The 17,298-nt window shown below is 37.4% G+C and overlaps 1 protein-coding gene across 1 annotated transcript; it reads left to right on the top strand.

Moving 5' to 3' along the window:
* The first annotated feature begins 406 nt into the window (after nt 1-406).
* On the top strand, nt 407-5,344 carry DMRTA1 (DMRT like family A1). Its single transcript, XM_059071099.2, has 2 exons — nt 407-1,214; nt 4,500-5,344. Exons 1-2 carry the CDS (start codon nt 563-565, stop codon nt 5,342-5,344), a joined length of 1,497 nt encoding a protein of 498 aa, XP_058927082.1. The 5' UTR covers nt 407-562.
* Nucleotides 5,345-17,298: the final 11,954 nt, after the last annotated feature.

Here is a 17,298-nt window from a genome sequence, read left to right as displayed (position 1 = left end):
TGTGTGTGTGTGTGTGTGTGTGTGTGTGTGTGTGTGTGTGTGTGTGTGTGTGTGTGTAAGCAGGTGGGAGAAAGGGGTGTGGTGTGTGTTTGTGTGTGTGTGGAAGCAGGTGGGAGAAGGGTGTGTGTCTGTCTGTCTGTCTCTGAAGGGACAGTTCCTTTTGTCTCCCACCGCCCCTCCTCCCAGACGGTCAGGTCCCCACTCTCCGCCCCTGGCCCTCCCTCCCCGGGTTTTCAGCCCTAGGCCAGTAGACCCAGTGGGCGGGGTAGCCTCTGCAGTCTTGCTTTCTCCTGCTCCGAAGGCGAAGGCGCGCGGAGCACCGGGCATTAATTTAGCGCCCCAGGACTCTAAGAGGCTCAGTGGCATCTGCGCCTCTTAGAGCTTCCAGCTGTGGGGATCGGTTGTCCCCAGTTCTTCACGGGAATTGTTCCAGACTCTGTCGGTGTGTGCGGGTGGGAAGCAGCGGGACCAAGGCTGGTCCTCTCGGCCCTCGCATCCCAGCAGGGTTAGCTGTGGACAGCGCACTCTTCTGTGGCGAGCCCTCACGAGACACTTCTCGGAAATGGAGCAGTCACAGTGTGGCAGTAGAGACCAAAGCGGCAGCGGCCCACCCCATCTGGCCCCGGGGCTGGTGGCAGCGGCCCCTCTGCCCCAGTCTCCAGCGTTACCGGTACCCCCGGGGATACCTGTTCCTCCAACTTTCCTGCGCCCGTCCAGCCTCTTTCTGCGGGCAGCCGCAGCCGCCACCGCGGGAAGTGGAGGCTGCCCGCCGCCTGCCGGAGTGGAAAGGGGGGTGGGCGCCGTGGCCTGCGGCTACCCACGGACACCCAAGTGCGCCCGTTGTCGCAATCACGGAGTCGTGTCAGCCCTCAAGGGCCACAAGCGCTTCTGCCGCTGGCGGGACTGCGCGTGTGCCAAGTGCACCCTTATCGCCGAGCGCCAGCGCGTCATGGCCGCACAGGTGGCGCTGCGCAGGCAGCAGGCCCAGGAGGAGAGCGAAGCCCGGGCGCTGCAGAGGCTTCTGTACCCTGGACCCTCAGGGCCCGGGGGTCGATCATCCGGAGGAGGCAGCAACAGAACGGAGTATCCCCAGACCACAGCAAGCGGCCCTGCGACGGTGAGTGCACTGGGACTGAGTGCCTCGAGACAGGCTAGTGGTCTGGCGATTCCTACTTTCGAGATTTTCCAGACAGATTATACAGAGGAAAAACAAGGTGAGTAGATCTTACATTTGTTCTTTGCAAAAGAAAAATGGTTGTTTTGAAGAAAAAAATCTTTGAAATAAGCAGCCGTGGCATGGAGGAGGGCAAGAAAAGTTGTTTAAAAGAAGCATTTAAGTTCTGGGAAACTGCTCTGCAATATGAATGTTAGTAAGGGTGTTAGAGACCTGACACATTCACTTCAGAAGGGCTTTCTGTTCCCTTATGACCTAAAGCTTAGGTGATAGGATAAAGAAATGAAAAAGTGAAGTGCAAGTGATCAGTTGAGGAACTCATTCTAGGAATGGAGTTTTGCCCAAGTTGCTATGACTTTCTCTGTGAGAGTAGAGAGCGGGCATTGAGTGAAAAGCTTAATGAGAGGAGCTACGTTTTGAGCTTGCTCTGTACTATTTTCCGTTGTAAAACCAGAGTTCATCTGATCTTGCATGGAAAACTCACTTATGGTTGGGAGTACAGTTCTTTACCTTTGGGACAAACCAACTAGAAGTGGGGAAGAGACTGAAATCTACCAAAGCATTTTTTACTCCCTTCCCTTAAAATTTTTAAGCATTCTATCCCTTTTCTTCAACTGCTTTTCAGCCTCCAAAAGTGTAGGAAATTCTAACATTTGCAGTTTCACCTCTTCTCATAGGAAAGAAATTTAGGTTTTCTAAAATCAGGTTTGTAAAAACATTGGTATGAATTTCAAAGTCCAAGAATTTCTTATCCTTGGGGATCTTATCCTTAGCGATTTCTTATCCAAGAAGTTTTTTTTTTCTTGTATTTATTGACTGCAAATTGTCTTCACCCCCTGTGTTAGGTAGAAAAGATTTTCTTTTTGACTAGGGTTATCCCAACTTAACTTTTCATGCTAATGTAAATCTCACTGTATTTTAGTGAATTTCATAGTCCTACAAGTAGGTCACTGAAAATGTCATTTTGGTATTTTTGTATAAATCTGAGGCTGGTTGTATCATATGAAATTATAAGATAATGATACAGTAAGTTATTAATTAGAACACTTCCTTGAATTGTGAAAATTGCCGCTCTTAACAGATCACAGCATGTACTTTGGTGCTTTTGAAAAGAGTCTCTCTCTACTTAAATAAGGCATATATGATTTTGTTTTCACCTCTGTCACCTTTTTGTCCATGTTCTAGTTTATGTCAATGGACAAAATGGACTTTAAATATTTCTCATGAAAAATGAAAGAGGGCTGGAAAACGAAGCTGTTAAGCAAAACTGCTATAAAAAGAAGTAAAAATTAAAATTCTGCCAACTAAATTGACAGTGAGATTTGACTGACAGCTCTCTGTTAGGCATTGATTTATTTATGTGATTTTGGGGGGGTGGGTGCTGTTTTATGGGGTATATTATTTTATTTTATTGTTTGCCTCAGTTGACCTTCTTTTTTGAAAAGCTGCTTCTAAACTAACTGCCTCCTCTTATACAATGACCATTAACTGTAGTAGTCTATTTATTCACTAGACCAAGACTAACAGTGATGCAGAGGCGAATAAGATTTTCCTACACAAAAGAACATTATATTCGAAAGAAGGAAAACTATGTGTGTCCCAAAAGTATCGTACAAGACATAGCATACAATGATAAAAGTAAAGTAAAACCAGCTATAGGAGTTGAGGGAACAGAGGTGATGTAAATGATATCACAGTATTTTAAAGACAGCTTATTTGCTAGATAGTCTTATGCAATCAGTATTTCATTACATTATATTGTATTCCATAAATACAATGTAATAACAAAAATTATTTTATGCATAAATTCCTGTAGAGGTGAAATTTTGATACCTTACATGTTCAGGGGGTCATATGTGGTGAATCATATATAAATAAAATGGAATGGCAGACCAAGGCTAATCTACTTCATTAGATAGGTTTTATTGTTTTATTTAAGGTGAAAATACTAGAGTCTGTGATTTTGCAGGAGCAGCACCTTTTGTCATATGTTTGATGTAATGACAGCATTTTAACCCTCAAAGTGTTAAATTGTACACACTTTAATTTTAAAATAGACTGTAGATATTTGTTTAGAATATAGGACAGCTCCTTGAGAAAACATAGTATTGCAAATCATGTTTGCCAATCACTGCTTTAGGCAATGTATGTTTTGTTACATTCATAAACATTGTACAAAAAGAAAGTTTGACAGTAAAACTCTGAGTACCCCATTGACATTTTACTCTTTCTAACGGAAATAGACATAAAATATATCTGTAGGAAATGTAAACCAAAATAAAAGTTATTTGTTATTATTTTCTTGGCATTAGCCTTGCAAAAGGTTTTTAAAGATAGTATTTTTTCATTAATATTCATATACTCAACATGTTGAGGTAGAAAATCAGGTTTTTGTGTAAAAACATTTTTGGAAAATTGCCCTTAATATTGGAAGGGAGTTGCGATTTAAAGCATACGACCAAAATGTTTTTTTACAAGACACTTTGAAAATATACACAGATTGCAATAGTGAAAATAGTGCAGTTAATAATTTTATTTTAGAAACAGTTTGATTGTAAACTATTTTATTGATATTTCCTAGAGATTTAAAAAGAAAGTCCATATTTCACAGAGGATTATGAAAAAATACCAACTTTGTATTGTCTCTCACATAAAATGAAACATGCAAGCTCTGGTATGATTTGAGATTGGTACAGCAGTTGGCATTATTGGTTTAGATTTGAAATGAAATCAACAATTTTGTTATTTTCTCACATTATTCAGGTAACTTAATTGGAACCTGAAATGTGAGCATTAAAAAAATAGTTGAAATTTAGCATTAGTGACTAAATAGAATATTCATTTTCATACTAAGATTGTTCCTTCTTCTGATTTCTTATCTAAACAATTGTTCTATTTAGTTCTTTTTGCATAGTGTCGTTGTCGAAAAAAAACCCTCTCGTGGATAACAACAAAACTTGGGTAACATTTAGGAAAATCTTGAATCACCAAATGGGCAAATAGTGTGAAATATTGGTGTTAACAGTTTGGGGGTAACCATAGACTTTCATCTTCTGATTCCTAAATAACTACAGCATTTGTATAGTATATAATTTTGTGATCCTGAAATGACATAATAAATAGCATTTTCCCACTGTTAGAACACCTGCATTTCCAAATGATCTTTTATAATTCTTGTTCATTAAAATCTCTTATAGTGATTAGTAAGTATTATTGATATACTATGAGTAAACAAGTTATTTTATCCAGCATTAATTTTTAGTGGGCAGTACTGTGTTCTTGGAAGTTTTCCCTTTATTTCATTCCTTTTTTTCCTCTTCCCCAGGACGAAAAGAGAGTAAATGTGACTCATGCCAGAGTGGACAAGAAGAACTGGTGTCTAAATCCCATCAATTTACCCTGAGATCATCTCCTAAGTCTAATGATGTCACTGGAAAACAAAACGTCAGGTCATCTATTTCAGAAAACCCAAACAAGGATGATAGCATTCAGTCTCCTCATCCTGGGGAGCAGTCAGGAGGTGAAGAGAGTCCCAGGTCCCTGTCATCCTCTGATTTGGAATCAGGAAATGAAAGTGAGTGGGCCAGAGACTTCACTGATACCACAGTCAGCCTTCCCACTGTGTCCTCTAGACCAAGAGACCCTCTTGATATCCTTACCAAGATTTTCCCAAGTTATAGACACAGCCGTCTAGAAGGCATTCTACAGTTCTGCAAAGGGGATGTGGTCCAAGCCATTGAACAGGTCCTAAATGGGAAAGAACACAAACCAGACACCAGGGACCTAGCAAGCTCAGGAGCTTTGGAAAATACAACTTTTCAGAGAGCTTCGAATTTAAGTTTAGCTGGAATTGGTTTTGGAACTCTAGGAAATAAATCAGCTTTCTCTCCCCTTCACAGTACTTCTTCTTATGGAGGTGATTCAAGTCTCTACAGCTTAAATCCTAGGCTAGGTATCAGTCCATTACGGCTGGCATATTCCTCTCCAGGAAGAGGGCTGTCTGGTTTCATGTCTCCCTACCTAACTCCTGGGTTGGCACCAGCATTGCCTTTTCGGCCAGCTTTGGATTATGCCTTTTCAGGGATGATTAGGGATTCTTCTTACTTTCCCGTCAAAGATTCAGCAACTGGTGGCAGACTGTATTCAAGGCCAAATCAGAACAACATGTAATGCATCTGCCTACCTCCCGTTTTGGAATATTTCTAGAAGCATGCAATATAACCCTCACACCCACACATACCCACATCTGTTAATGTGTTCACTATGTATGGGAGTGGATTACTGGGCTTTAAAAATACTTTTTTTTAAAATGAGCAGTATAATAGATTTGAGATCTAAAGACTCTTCTTTAGCATTTATTAAGTGAAAGAAACATTTAAACATTCTTTGTGCCTTGAATAAAGCCATTTCAGGGAATATGTTTACTGTAATGAATTTTTTCCCTAAGATATCAGTTATAAAATTCTTATTTTAAAACTATACTTGTTTTTATTTCATTGAAAAAATGGAGTTTATAATTAAAACATACATTATAAAGCAGTCCAGCGTTATATAAAATGAAGCAGAAGGAATAATTGAAAAACTGAAGTAATTCTAAATAATGATTATTTTAAACTTTTTTTTCTCCTGTTTCTTGTACACAGGAGAGAAAAAGCTTATTCAAAGTATTTTAAAGTATTTTATTCACATATAAGTGATTAGTTGTAAGTTAAATTTTTGAGAAATTTAATACCTTATTTTTTTCTGAATGTCTTATTTTTCATTCATATCTGCCATTTGTGATAAGTGCTGTTAATAAAACATTTCTCTTTAAAGTAAACATGGTGAGATACACAAAGGCCTATGAAATAAATCTTAGGAAATGAGAATGCTCCATCTCCCGGCCACTATCACTAATTGCAACTAAGTTCTGGTGGAGTATAGGAATTAGAAACAAATGGTTTCCTAATAGTATAAGGTAACCATTTTTTGAAATGGTCATCTTGGATCACGCTATATTGAATTTTCATATTATAAAGAGAACATCTACTGTGGATGAGGATATATATCTTTAAGTATGGTTATGCTTGTATCTGGGGAAATATCCCTTTCCAAATGTTTGTGGCAGGAATATAGCAGCCATTCTCAAAGGTAAAAATAATTTTTTTCTGAAAACTTAAATAGCTGCTCATATAAATATTGATTGACTCTAGATAGATAATGCTTGCTGCATTGAGGAGAGATAAAATGTTTCCAAAGGGGGAAAATTGTCATTAAATTTTAGAGGTTTTCTTGAGATTTAAAAATTACTTTTGTTCTTCATCTAGAGAATTTGAAAGCTATTTATTTCAGTCAGTGGAAAGTCCCTGAGAACAAAACAGTTTTATGAAGTTTTCTTTATATGTCATCATTTATTTTTTAAAGGACAGTAGCTCTATTCTATTGTCAGGAATAATTGGAAACCCAGCTGTGGTATAAAATAATTGATGAATTAGAGATGGTTTAAACAATTTGAACAGCATGATTTACTATGGATTTCTTAATTATGTGTATGTGTGTGTGTGTTTATATACCTCTCTGTCTGTCTATCTATCTATTATACACATAAGCCCTATTGGTTCTATCATCATGAAGGCTTTCCATGGAGCCAGATAAAAATACATCAATATTTCTAAAGTACATTTTACCAGCAAATATCATATTAAATAACTACATAGTATCTGATGCTGATTTAAGATGTAAATATGTTTAATAGAATATGCATTATTTTTAATGGTGTGAGTGTGAGAAAGCAGATCTTGTAAAGATTTGATACAATCAATATTCATTATTTATTAAAAAAAGTTTTAGATTCTAAGCCTAAACCATGGTACAATGTCAAGTAGTTGATATTCAATTAATATATACTGAGTGAAGGAATCACTTTGGATGGTAGATCTCTTTGAGACTCTGATAAAACCAAAGAACTCTGCAAAATGGCCTACAGACACAGTTTTGAATACAATTTCATGGGATTCTTGAATCTCCTAAATGCCATTGGCCAATCAGGTTGGAATCCTTGGTGATTCTTAAGGTGTTTCCATTGCATTAATTCATTTATCGAATCCTATTTTTTAAAAAGTGCTAGATGCTATTAGAGGATACCAAATGTAAAATGTGCCCTCAAATAAGTTACATTATACAGTAGAGATCTAATATAACAATACAACAGTGCTAGAGTTGCTGGATTCTTTATGTGGTTTGTATAATGATGTGCATGTATCCATTTGCTTTTTGAATTGGGGAGAACATCCATTTGGGGCAGTATTCAAATTTTTAAAAATGTTTTATAATTTTAAAACTTAATTTACATAATGCTTTATACATTTCATACCCTTTACAATAAGTTTAGAACTTAAATAATCTTACAGATTATTTTGTCCAACCAGTAAATTCAATGTGAGGAAACTGAGGTTTGGTAGTAGTGTTGTCCGACATTCCTAAGGTTAAAATAATGGTGTCAGTCGTCAGGAGTGGAAGTTATTTAACCAGTTTCAATTAGACTATAAGGCCTGAGGAAGGATTCATGCCTGTTTGTCCACTCACAGCTTTGTCTAGTATCTGGTACATAAATAGGTGCTCAAGTAATAGTTTTCCATTGACTCAATTAATGAAAGATAAAAATATTAGCTTAGAAATTCATTTATTCAGCTACTTATTAAGCACCTACTTTGTGCCAGGCATTGCGCTAGACCAGGGGATAAAGAGGTGAATAAGATATAAGACCTGCCCTCAAGCTGCTCACAGTCTGTTACCCATGTGTACAAAAATAATTAAGCAACCAGTGATGGTACTATTTGACAATGTTGGTACTTCAGTGAGTTCTTTGTAATCTTGCAGTTTTTGCTCATCCATGCTGCTTGAGGTCTGAACTCCTAAGCCACTAATTAGGGGTGGGAAGGAAGAGGGAGAACATCTGTTTTCATGTTGTATGTTTAGGCAAGTCCATTCTATTTGTCTGAGAGGTAAGCAACTTCCAGGTCTATGGTGAAAGAAGTGGGCACAGAGGAAGTTTTGTTTGCTTGAATGGAGTCTTGTGTGGAAATCACCCTAGTTTCCTCATGGCCTCTAGATCAGAGCTATTGTCCAGTCTTCCGGGGTTGGTCTTTTGGAATTCCTCTGATTCAGTGCATAGATCTCATGGTGTAAGCTCTCACCTAGCTATTCTGTGAAAATGGGTTAGGGTTGGGGGAAAATTGAGGAACATGTGCGTCAAATCTACTATTTTTCTCTTCAACTTCTGAAACAAAAAGATTCTGGGGATTTTAAGACCTTCCCCTCTATACATTCCTAGCTGTGAACGTGGAACTAAGAAAACTACTTATGAAGTGACCTATGCATTCAATTCTTTTTAAAAATGCATTTTCCTTAGACATTTGCTTGTCTTTGAAAGTGAAAAGCCTTCAGAATACAAGAGAAGCTTGGAATAAAGCACCTTGTTGTATACCACTGTAAAGAGAATCATTCTCCCAAGCACAAGATGAGATGAAGTGCATCATCAGCTTCACAAAGGCAAAGCTTTCCTCAGGGCAGCCTGATTCTTAAGCATAGATGCTCATCCTTTAGGTCAAGGCTAGTGGGAAAAGTTCTTGCTCAGATCCATTCTTCCCACCCCCATGTATCTCCACATGATCTCGTTATTAATGCCTGCGTTGCAAAGCTAGACCTTTAATTATTTGGCATCATCTCCCCTAAAATTGAAGTTATTTTGATGTAGCACTTCAGAGCAGCTGTGCCAAACATTAAAATCCCTTTTTTTGGTTTTTGCTTTAGTTTTTTGTTTTTTGGTTGTGCTTCTCTCATTTTCAAGTGAGAGAAATTCATTGGCATTTCCCCTTTCTGAACTCCATACTAATGACGGGGGTTCAGGGAAAAACAAGATGACAAATATGAGAACTATGAAGATGTCTGTTTCTCAGTTTTGTCTAACTGGTAATTTTAAAAAATGACATTTTAATTTTTTTAAGACTGTGTCACAGTATCCTCAAGTCAAAATGACCACATTATATAGTCCTATGAGGATGTACATAATTTTAAAATAGGTACACAAATGTGGCCTTATCAAAACGTCTGTGTCAAAAAGGTTCTTCAAAATATCAAATGTTTATTAAAATCCATCCTAGAGACAAGTTCAATAAAAAAAAGTGGACTAGATGTTGATAGTTAGGAAATATATAGAAAGTTGAGCAAGTGTGCTGAAGAATGTTGACTAGAAAAATCCAAGTGAAGCAGCAGGTGTTTTAAATTCCTGTCCTTGACCTTTTATAAAACTTCTGTCCATCAGTTAGATGAAGGAATAAAGATATACAATTCATTGTTATCTTATTCATGGACAGCACACATCTGTGAATGGCAGCTAATCTTTTGGTTGACAGAATCAAGTTTTAAATGATTGATTCTTACCCTCTAACTTCCATTCCAGTGAGCTGATATAACATTCAAGATCTTAGGGTTAAAAAAAATGAACTGCACACATAGATAAGAAGGAAGAGAGACCTGGATTTACAACAACTTTTTGAGAAAAAAGTAGTAGTATTTATTGGTAAATCCACTGTGAGATTACCATGTAACATGACTGTTCTAAAAGTCAATTGACATTTAGGTTACATTAATAGGAAAAAATATGTAAAAGGAGGGAGGTGATAGTACCATGTACTCTGGAATATCAGTGTGTCAGATATTAGCTAAAGTAGTGTGATCAGTTCTGAGTGCCATATACTAGGAGTGATTCTAAAACTTGGGATATAAGCAAAGAAGCATCAGATGCTAAGTGATGGTGGTGGTGGTGGTAAGGTTCTAGGAGAAAGATTTTTAAAAGTAGGAGAAATGAAAACATTTAAAGAGCTAGCATATGACAGAAATGACTGTAAGGGGCACAGGAGGCAAAAGTTACATAGATAATTTAGGGGAACATAAAGAAGGGTCCTGTAATTGCATTTAATACACGGACTTGGAACCCCAAAGGCAGACATCACCAGAGAAACGTACAATCTTAGATCCAGTTTGTTTGTTACTGTTTGGTTTTTCATTTCATAGGTGAGCCATTCTTTCATAATTTATTGCACTTTTTTTTGGATTCTTTTGAGGGGTATGTGGAGTAAATGAGGAGCTTTCTGTTCATGCTACATTTATCAGTCAAGATTCATCCAGGAAAACAGAGTCCCTTTAAGTATATATGGAAATGAGGGACTTATATTAGGAATTCGACTGAACAGAAACAGAAGGAGCTAGGAAGACAAAGTTTGCAAGAGGGAAATAGGCAGATCAAAGAGTCACTAACTAATCTGCCTAAAGCATTGGTATGTTTGGACAAGTGGGGAAAAGTAGAAACTTGCAGGAAATCTGTGAGGTCCAGCATGTCAAGTCACTCAAATGGTCCCAAGGGAAGGTGTTGTGAAGGGGTATAAAGGAAGTTAGTGCTTCTGCATAGCTTCTAATGCTGTGGGTCTGCAAGCAGGTACCAGGTGGTGGGCCTGCTGCCAGTGTTGATCAGCAAGGTCAGCAGTCCAGTGCACCCCTTGTCAACATGGCATTCATACTCACTCATAGCAACCATATTTACTTCCAAATAAAGGCAAAAACAAATTCATTATTTAACCTAAAAATAGATTCTTTGTACAATAACATTCTAGTCCTCTCCCTAAAAGAAGATACAAAGTGACTTACCCATGTTTGAGGATGCTCATTCCTCTTCTGGCTGAGTCAGATCCCCTGTTGAATATCCTATAATTTTAATCCCAAGGTACTATTATAACCACTATTATTAAATCTTACATTAGAGGAAGGAAATTGGAGAGAGGGAAAATTGGTACACACACACACACACATACACACACACACACACACACACACACACACACACACGCACACACCCCTAGAAGCAAGGAAGAAATAAATGCTCCTGTCAGTGCCCTCATGTTTGCAACTGGTCGTGGAATCTAAGATGGTATTTATAACTTCCCACTCCATTTCATATTCTCTGTACTCTTTGCAAGTGTATTAAGTCAATTGTGGTTCCTTACTTGGTGGATGACCCAAATCTTCTTTCTTGAAGAGTCTGTGTTATTACAGTCCTGCCTTTATTGGGTTGTTCTAGCTTTCCATTAACTTTTACCACAAAATATGGGAAGACTGAGTGACACTGGAGGATCTCCTGCATGCTGGAAATATTTTCCTCACCCTTTTTTCTTGTTTCAGAGGTATGAGGTGCTCAAAGTAGCCAATGGTAGTCTCAGCTTCTAATACAATGTTGTATTCTTTGCTGGAATCATCTCTTCTTTGCGAAGTAAGACTTCTAAACCCCAAAAAGCTGTAAGGAAAGGAAACAAAACTGTTGCTATTGCATCATTATGGTTAATATGAGAGGAGCTGTTTCCATATCTGTCCTGTGATTCCTAAACTCCTGAATTCTGGGTATAGGAAAAACATCACTACATATTTATAGCTTACTCAAAGCATATCTTACATCCAGGATGATATTATTTCAGCCCCATAAAGTGCTGTCACCATCTGGTGCCATAACAGTCTTTCAAAGGCCATTCCATAATTTTATTAGGCCAGCTGTTTCAGAATGAGGGGAACATAATGATACCAGAGAAGTCCATGAGCATGAGTCCAGTGTTGCGCTTCATTTGCTATAAAATTTTTATTTTTTGTCAGAAGCAATGTCATATGGAATACTGTGTGGGTGAATATGGCATTCTGTAAGCCCACAGGTGGTGATTTTAGCAGAAACATTGAGGGTAGGAAAGGCAAAACCATATCCAGCATATATATGTCTTTTCCAGTGAGAACAAAAAGCTGCTCCTTCAATGATGGAAGTGATTCAGTATAATCAACTGCTACCAGGTGGCTGGCTAGTTCCCTCAGGGAATGGTGCCACTTTAGGGGCTCAGTGTTGATATTTGCTCTTGGCAGGTTGGGTACTCAGCAATGGCTCTAGCCAAATTGACCTTAATGAGTGGAAATCCATGTTGCTAAGCCCATACATAAGATCCATATCTTCTTACATGGTCATTGTCTTCATGAGCCAATTGGGAATAAAATAATGGGAAAAGAATGGGTTACCTTATGCATATTAAGATCTCCTCCTCTAAGGTTGTTGTTTCGTGAACATTTGTGTGGGACAAAAATATTCTCATATTTGTACCCATTTGAAGAAGTCTTTCCACATATATCTTCTCTAGATCATATTTCTTCACGTTTCTTCCAATCCTGTTTCTTCCAAGTTGCTGGCCATGCAGCCAAACTGTTAGCCACTTCTCATGACTTATTCTAGATATGTACTTGTATTCATCTCTACTTCCAGTCAAAATGAAAGCTTGAAGTTCTTCCCATTGAAAAGATTTTTTTCACCAAGATCTTCAGGGCCACACCTGTAGTGCTGCAGCTGTCCACTTCAGCTAGTGCCAGAATAGTGTGGGGAATTGTCGGTGAACAAAGACCAAATTGTTCTTTCTCATTCTGCTGTCATAGACAACTTCACATTAGAGAAAAAGAGAGGTGGCAGTGCGACAGGAGTACTCAAGCCATGGAAGTTTGAGCCACTTTTCGTGCAACTTATTTGTGACTTCAAAACCTGTGGAGAAAAACCGATCTATTACTTCCACTTGACTGAACACTGAGGGCTTTAGGGGCAGACAACACCCTGTTCATAGGCGTATTTCAGGAAACATCATTATTTCATGACCTGTAGTAAGTGTTAGCACTCAGGTAGGACCCAGTAAGGAGGCAGAAGCTGTTTCTCAGTTGAGAATAATTATCTGCAGAGAAAGTATAACTTTTCTCCAAAATCCGAAAGAGGTATACTGTGATTTATCTGTAAGGCTCTGCCTAAGGTTCCTTTAGGATCCCCAACTGCTATAGGCACTTCAAGCACTATTGGATATGCTGAGTCCTGTGAACCAAGTGGCAAGACTGGTTGAATGGAAGCCTGGTTCTGTTGCAGAATCTTCTTTTGATCTGGACTCGAAACTGACAGCTTATTGGGTAATTTGGTAAATAGGTTGAAGTCAGATGCCCAAATCATTTATCTTTTGCAACCAAAATTTAGAGGTCCACCTCTAAGAGGTAGCAGGTATCAGATGCAGAAACACATTCACCATTTGATAAGAGAAATTTTGACATGCACCACTGATGGTGAGAACCTTAGGCAGAATCTTAGACCATTGATGCCTAGAAATTTCGCATATATGACATATCTTTGATTTTCTATGGTGTTTATTCTTCCATTCTCTGGCATGCATATATCTTAACAAGATATTTAGTGTATATACTACTTTTTGCTCACCAGGTCCAATCAGCATATCATTTATGTTGTGGGCTTGCTTGATGTCCTGTAGAGTAGAGAAACAAACAAGTTCCCAGTGGGCTAAACTACAGAAGATAGCTGGAGAGTTGGTAGAGCCCTAAGGAGGGATACTAAAGTTCATTACTGTTTCTGATGGCTTTACTAACAAGTACAGAGTAAAAGTATGTTTGAGATTAATAGCTCAAACTGGAGAAAAGGGGCAGTGTCTGTTTTCTCCAACAAAGCAAACACATCTGGAAATATAGCTGCAGTTGTAGTTACTACCTAATTTTATAATAGTAGACTCTCAGTCCTGAAGATCTATATGCCTTATCCACAGGCCAGATAGGTGAATTGAATGGGGATGTGCTAGGAATCTTTAGGCTTCTAATGGGGACAGAAACCTTGGCAGTCTCTGCATGATGTGCTATTACATTTGTTTCACTACTTCAGTAGGGAGTGTAAGTTCTAAAGATCTCCATTTGACATTTTCTATTTAATCATTCTCAATACATAGGAAACCTAATTGTCACAGGTCAGGGATCCAATTTGGGGATTCTCCCAGTTGCTGAGTATGTCTTGACCAACTGTGCTTTCCAGAGTTGAGGAAATAAACATTGGGTAATTTGGGGTACATATTGGACTCACTATGAGACTGACTTGAGCCAAAATGTTATTGGTGATTAGACCTCATTCCTCTTTTTAAACCTTATCCAACCTGGTGGATCATAGTGGCAGTTTGGATTCCAAGGGAATAGCCGTTATCCAGTAAACACTGAAAAATATTATTTCTCTTTTCCCAATGTATGGTCACCTGGTAAATTGGCTCAGGTCCTTTTGGAGAAAGCTAGGAGAAAGATTTACAGTTTAAGTTATTAGAAGTACAGCAGGGTCACTACTCAAGGGGATCCATCCTCAGTTTCTATAACAGGTTCAAGACTAGAAATTTGTTGAGGAGCCATGACTCTATTATTGATTCAAGAAAAGGCTTAGTTTCATCAGACTTAGGACTTTCCCACTTATACAAATAAAGTGTGACTTTATCAGACTTCCCACCTATTTCAGTCCTAGAAACACAATGATTGAGTAGTCAATGCCAAGACCTCTGCAGTTCAAATAATCTAGCTATTGCTTCAGCTCAGTGTTTTTGTTTTTAAAATAATATTCACGCCAATCCATGGATGCCTGAAAAAATGTGTATTCTTTGTTGTTTAGTGGAGTGTTCTATATATGTCAATTAGATATTGTTGGTTGTGTTGTCTAGTTCTTTATCCCTTCCTGATTTTTTGTCTGGTAGTTATATGAATTACTGAGAGTGGGGTATTAAAATTGCCAACTAATTGCATTTTTTTCTCACTGTTTTAGCAAAACATGCACACACACACCACGCATGTAACTTGACCTCCATGTAGAAAATATTACTATTAGTACATTAAATAATCAGGAATAGTATAATTTGGTGACTGATGAAATCTGAGTTTTTGTCATTTACTTTCAGGCTTTTAAAACTAAAGCAGATACTTTGGTTTATATTTCATATTCCAAAATTTATAAATTATTGATTCTTTGATTTGAAAATTTTCATTTTCTAACATACTCTTAATACTTTCTAAAAATATAAAGATAAATTAAGTCTTATAATTTTTAGTCCTTTTAGTCATTATAGACAAATGTGGAAAGCAATGATTATTTCCATGGGTGGAACACACTGGGGGTCTTATTGCATTAAGATTACTTTGATTTAAAAATGGTGTGTCTTAAGATCTTATCAAAAAGCAGCTATGAATTCACAGCTTAAAACATTTTACCCTTCTTGTTGAATACACATAACAATGATAGATTTAAAATACGTTTATTTAAAAGTTTAAAAGGCATAGTCTTGCCCCAAAACAAGATAAATATCTCCATAGATAAGAAATAGAATAGGATCTGACAGTAGTAAACAGAGGGCTAAAGGTACATGTATCTTGGTCTTTAGGAACCCAAATTGTCAAAGGCAATGGGAATTCGAATGCTTTGGACTAATATCAACCAGCATTGCCTTCTGTTCATGGGTAGTGGGAGAAAAAAATTGATGAATGAAACGGGAAATGTGACATATTCCTTGCCAAGGAAAGCAGACTGAAAAAGGCTGCCACGATTGCCTAGAGTTGTACCTTGGTTGGGATGATAGAAAAGTGAAAACAGTCATGTAACAAAGATCTGGATCATGCCCTGTTATGGCCTTTGATATCACTCCAATATGAATGTGAAACAGGATCCTTGAGGTGCCAGTGTAATGCATGGTCCTGATCTGGAGACCTTGAGGGTGCAATGTAGGCAAGCACAAGACTGCTAGACAGGGAAGAATTAACACTGAGAATAAGAAAGGAAGAAAAATGAACTACCCCTGAAGATAGGCATGCAAATTAAAATTCTAATACACATGAGGAAATCTACTTCCAAGACAGCCATTTCAAGGAACAATTGAGATACAAGTATATGTCTATGAAATTCAAATAATAGAATGATTTGTAGATGACTTTAAAATAGATATATTTAAGAGCCTCAAAGATACAAAAGTAGGAAAACTAGTTAAAAGGAAATTAATTTATGAAACAAATTCAGACTGATAATGTATTTCTACAAAACAGATGTGGTAAAAACCAATTAAAAATCTTGGGAATAAAAAGTACAGAGAAGAGAATTAGTTGGAAAATTATACTAAAAATTCATCTGGAACCTAGCACCAAGAGATAAAGAGATGAAAAAGATAAATGGGTATTTAAGATGCTGATGGGAAGTAGATTGAGAGGCTCCAACATATGTCCTATGGGAGTTCTAGGAGTAGAGATTTAAGGAAATTGTATAGAAGCAATAATAGCTAAAATATTTTCAGCTGTGTAGTAGTCAGAAGAAAGAGAAAATAATTTAAAAAGTTAAAATATTTCAGTAAATATTATTGGTTACTGTATGTCTACTTTTTTAAAAATTAAAAAACATTGTGGGAGTATAGGTCTAGGCAACAACAAAGTGGAAATTATTAGTGGAGGAATAGGTATTTGTAGGTAGTTAAAACCTACTGTTAAGATTTTGTCTTTTTGAGAGAAAAACAGATATTGAACGATTTTAGGGCTTATTAGAAAAAAATGTTTTCTTATGCATGCATACTGAAGAACCTAAAAATTATCACCAAAGAATAATAATAAAATTGTTAACTTCCAAACCATGAGGTGAGATACACAACTTTGAGTCATTTTTCTTCATATGTTCCACTCATTGCATAGAGTCATGACCTTACTCTCCTCCTTCCCTCTGATCTCCTTCTGGGACTCCTCACCGAGTAAACCCAGTTGGAAGCCAGAGGCAAAGGAGGCTAGTTGTTGTGTTCATACATGTCATCCTCACACACATGAACAGCTTGGGTCACAGAATAGAATGGAGAAACAGATCTGATTTGGAAGAATAAAGGGACATACCTAGTACAGCCTCATTGCAAAAATAAATTCCAGATAGAATACAGGCCCATATGTGAAGAACAAAACTTTGGAATTATTAGAGGATAATATGAAACTATCTTTATATCTAAGGGGTGTGGAAATATTTCTTTATCAACATCCCCAAAACATACATCCCAAAAGACAGATAAATGGAACTGTTGTAAACTTAAAATTTTTGAATAATAATGCACAAAATAACCAAAGATAAATTATATTTATTTATCACACAAAGGATAAGTATCCAGGCTATATAAATATTATGAATCAATAAAATTGGCTAAATAATAATAGAAGACCTGAACTATTACACAATAGTTAAAGTGAACTAGTTTAATCTT

The sequence above is a fragment of the Kogia breviceps genome, chromosome 8 (assembly GCF_026419965.1).
Source record: "Kogia breviceps isolate mKogBre1 chromosome 8, mKogBre1 haplotype 1, whole genome shotgun sequence".
NCBI classification, from domain to species: domain Eukaryota; kingdom Metazoa; phylum Chordata; class Mammalia; order Artiodactyla; family Physeteridae; genus Kogia; species Kogia breviceps.
This window is presented reverse-complemented; position numbering and strand designations above follow the sequence as displayed.

Bases quoted from the DNA above. Each gene is read 5' to 3' on its own strand.
- DMRTA1 (XM_059071099.2), top strand. From the start codon at position 563: ATGGAGCAGTCACAGTGTGGCAGTAGAGACCAAAGCGGCAGCGGCCCA. The intron at 1,215-4,499 runs GTGAGTAGATCT...CCTCTTCCCCAG, and splicing joins TTATACAGAGGAAAAACAAG to GACGAAAAGAGAGTAAATGT.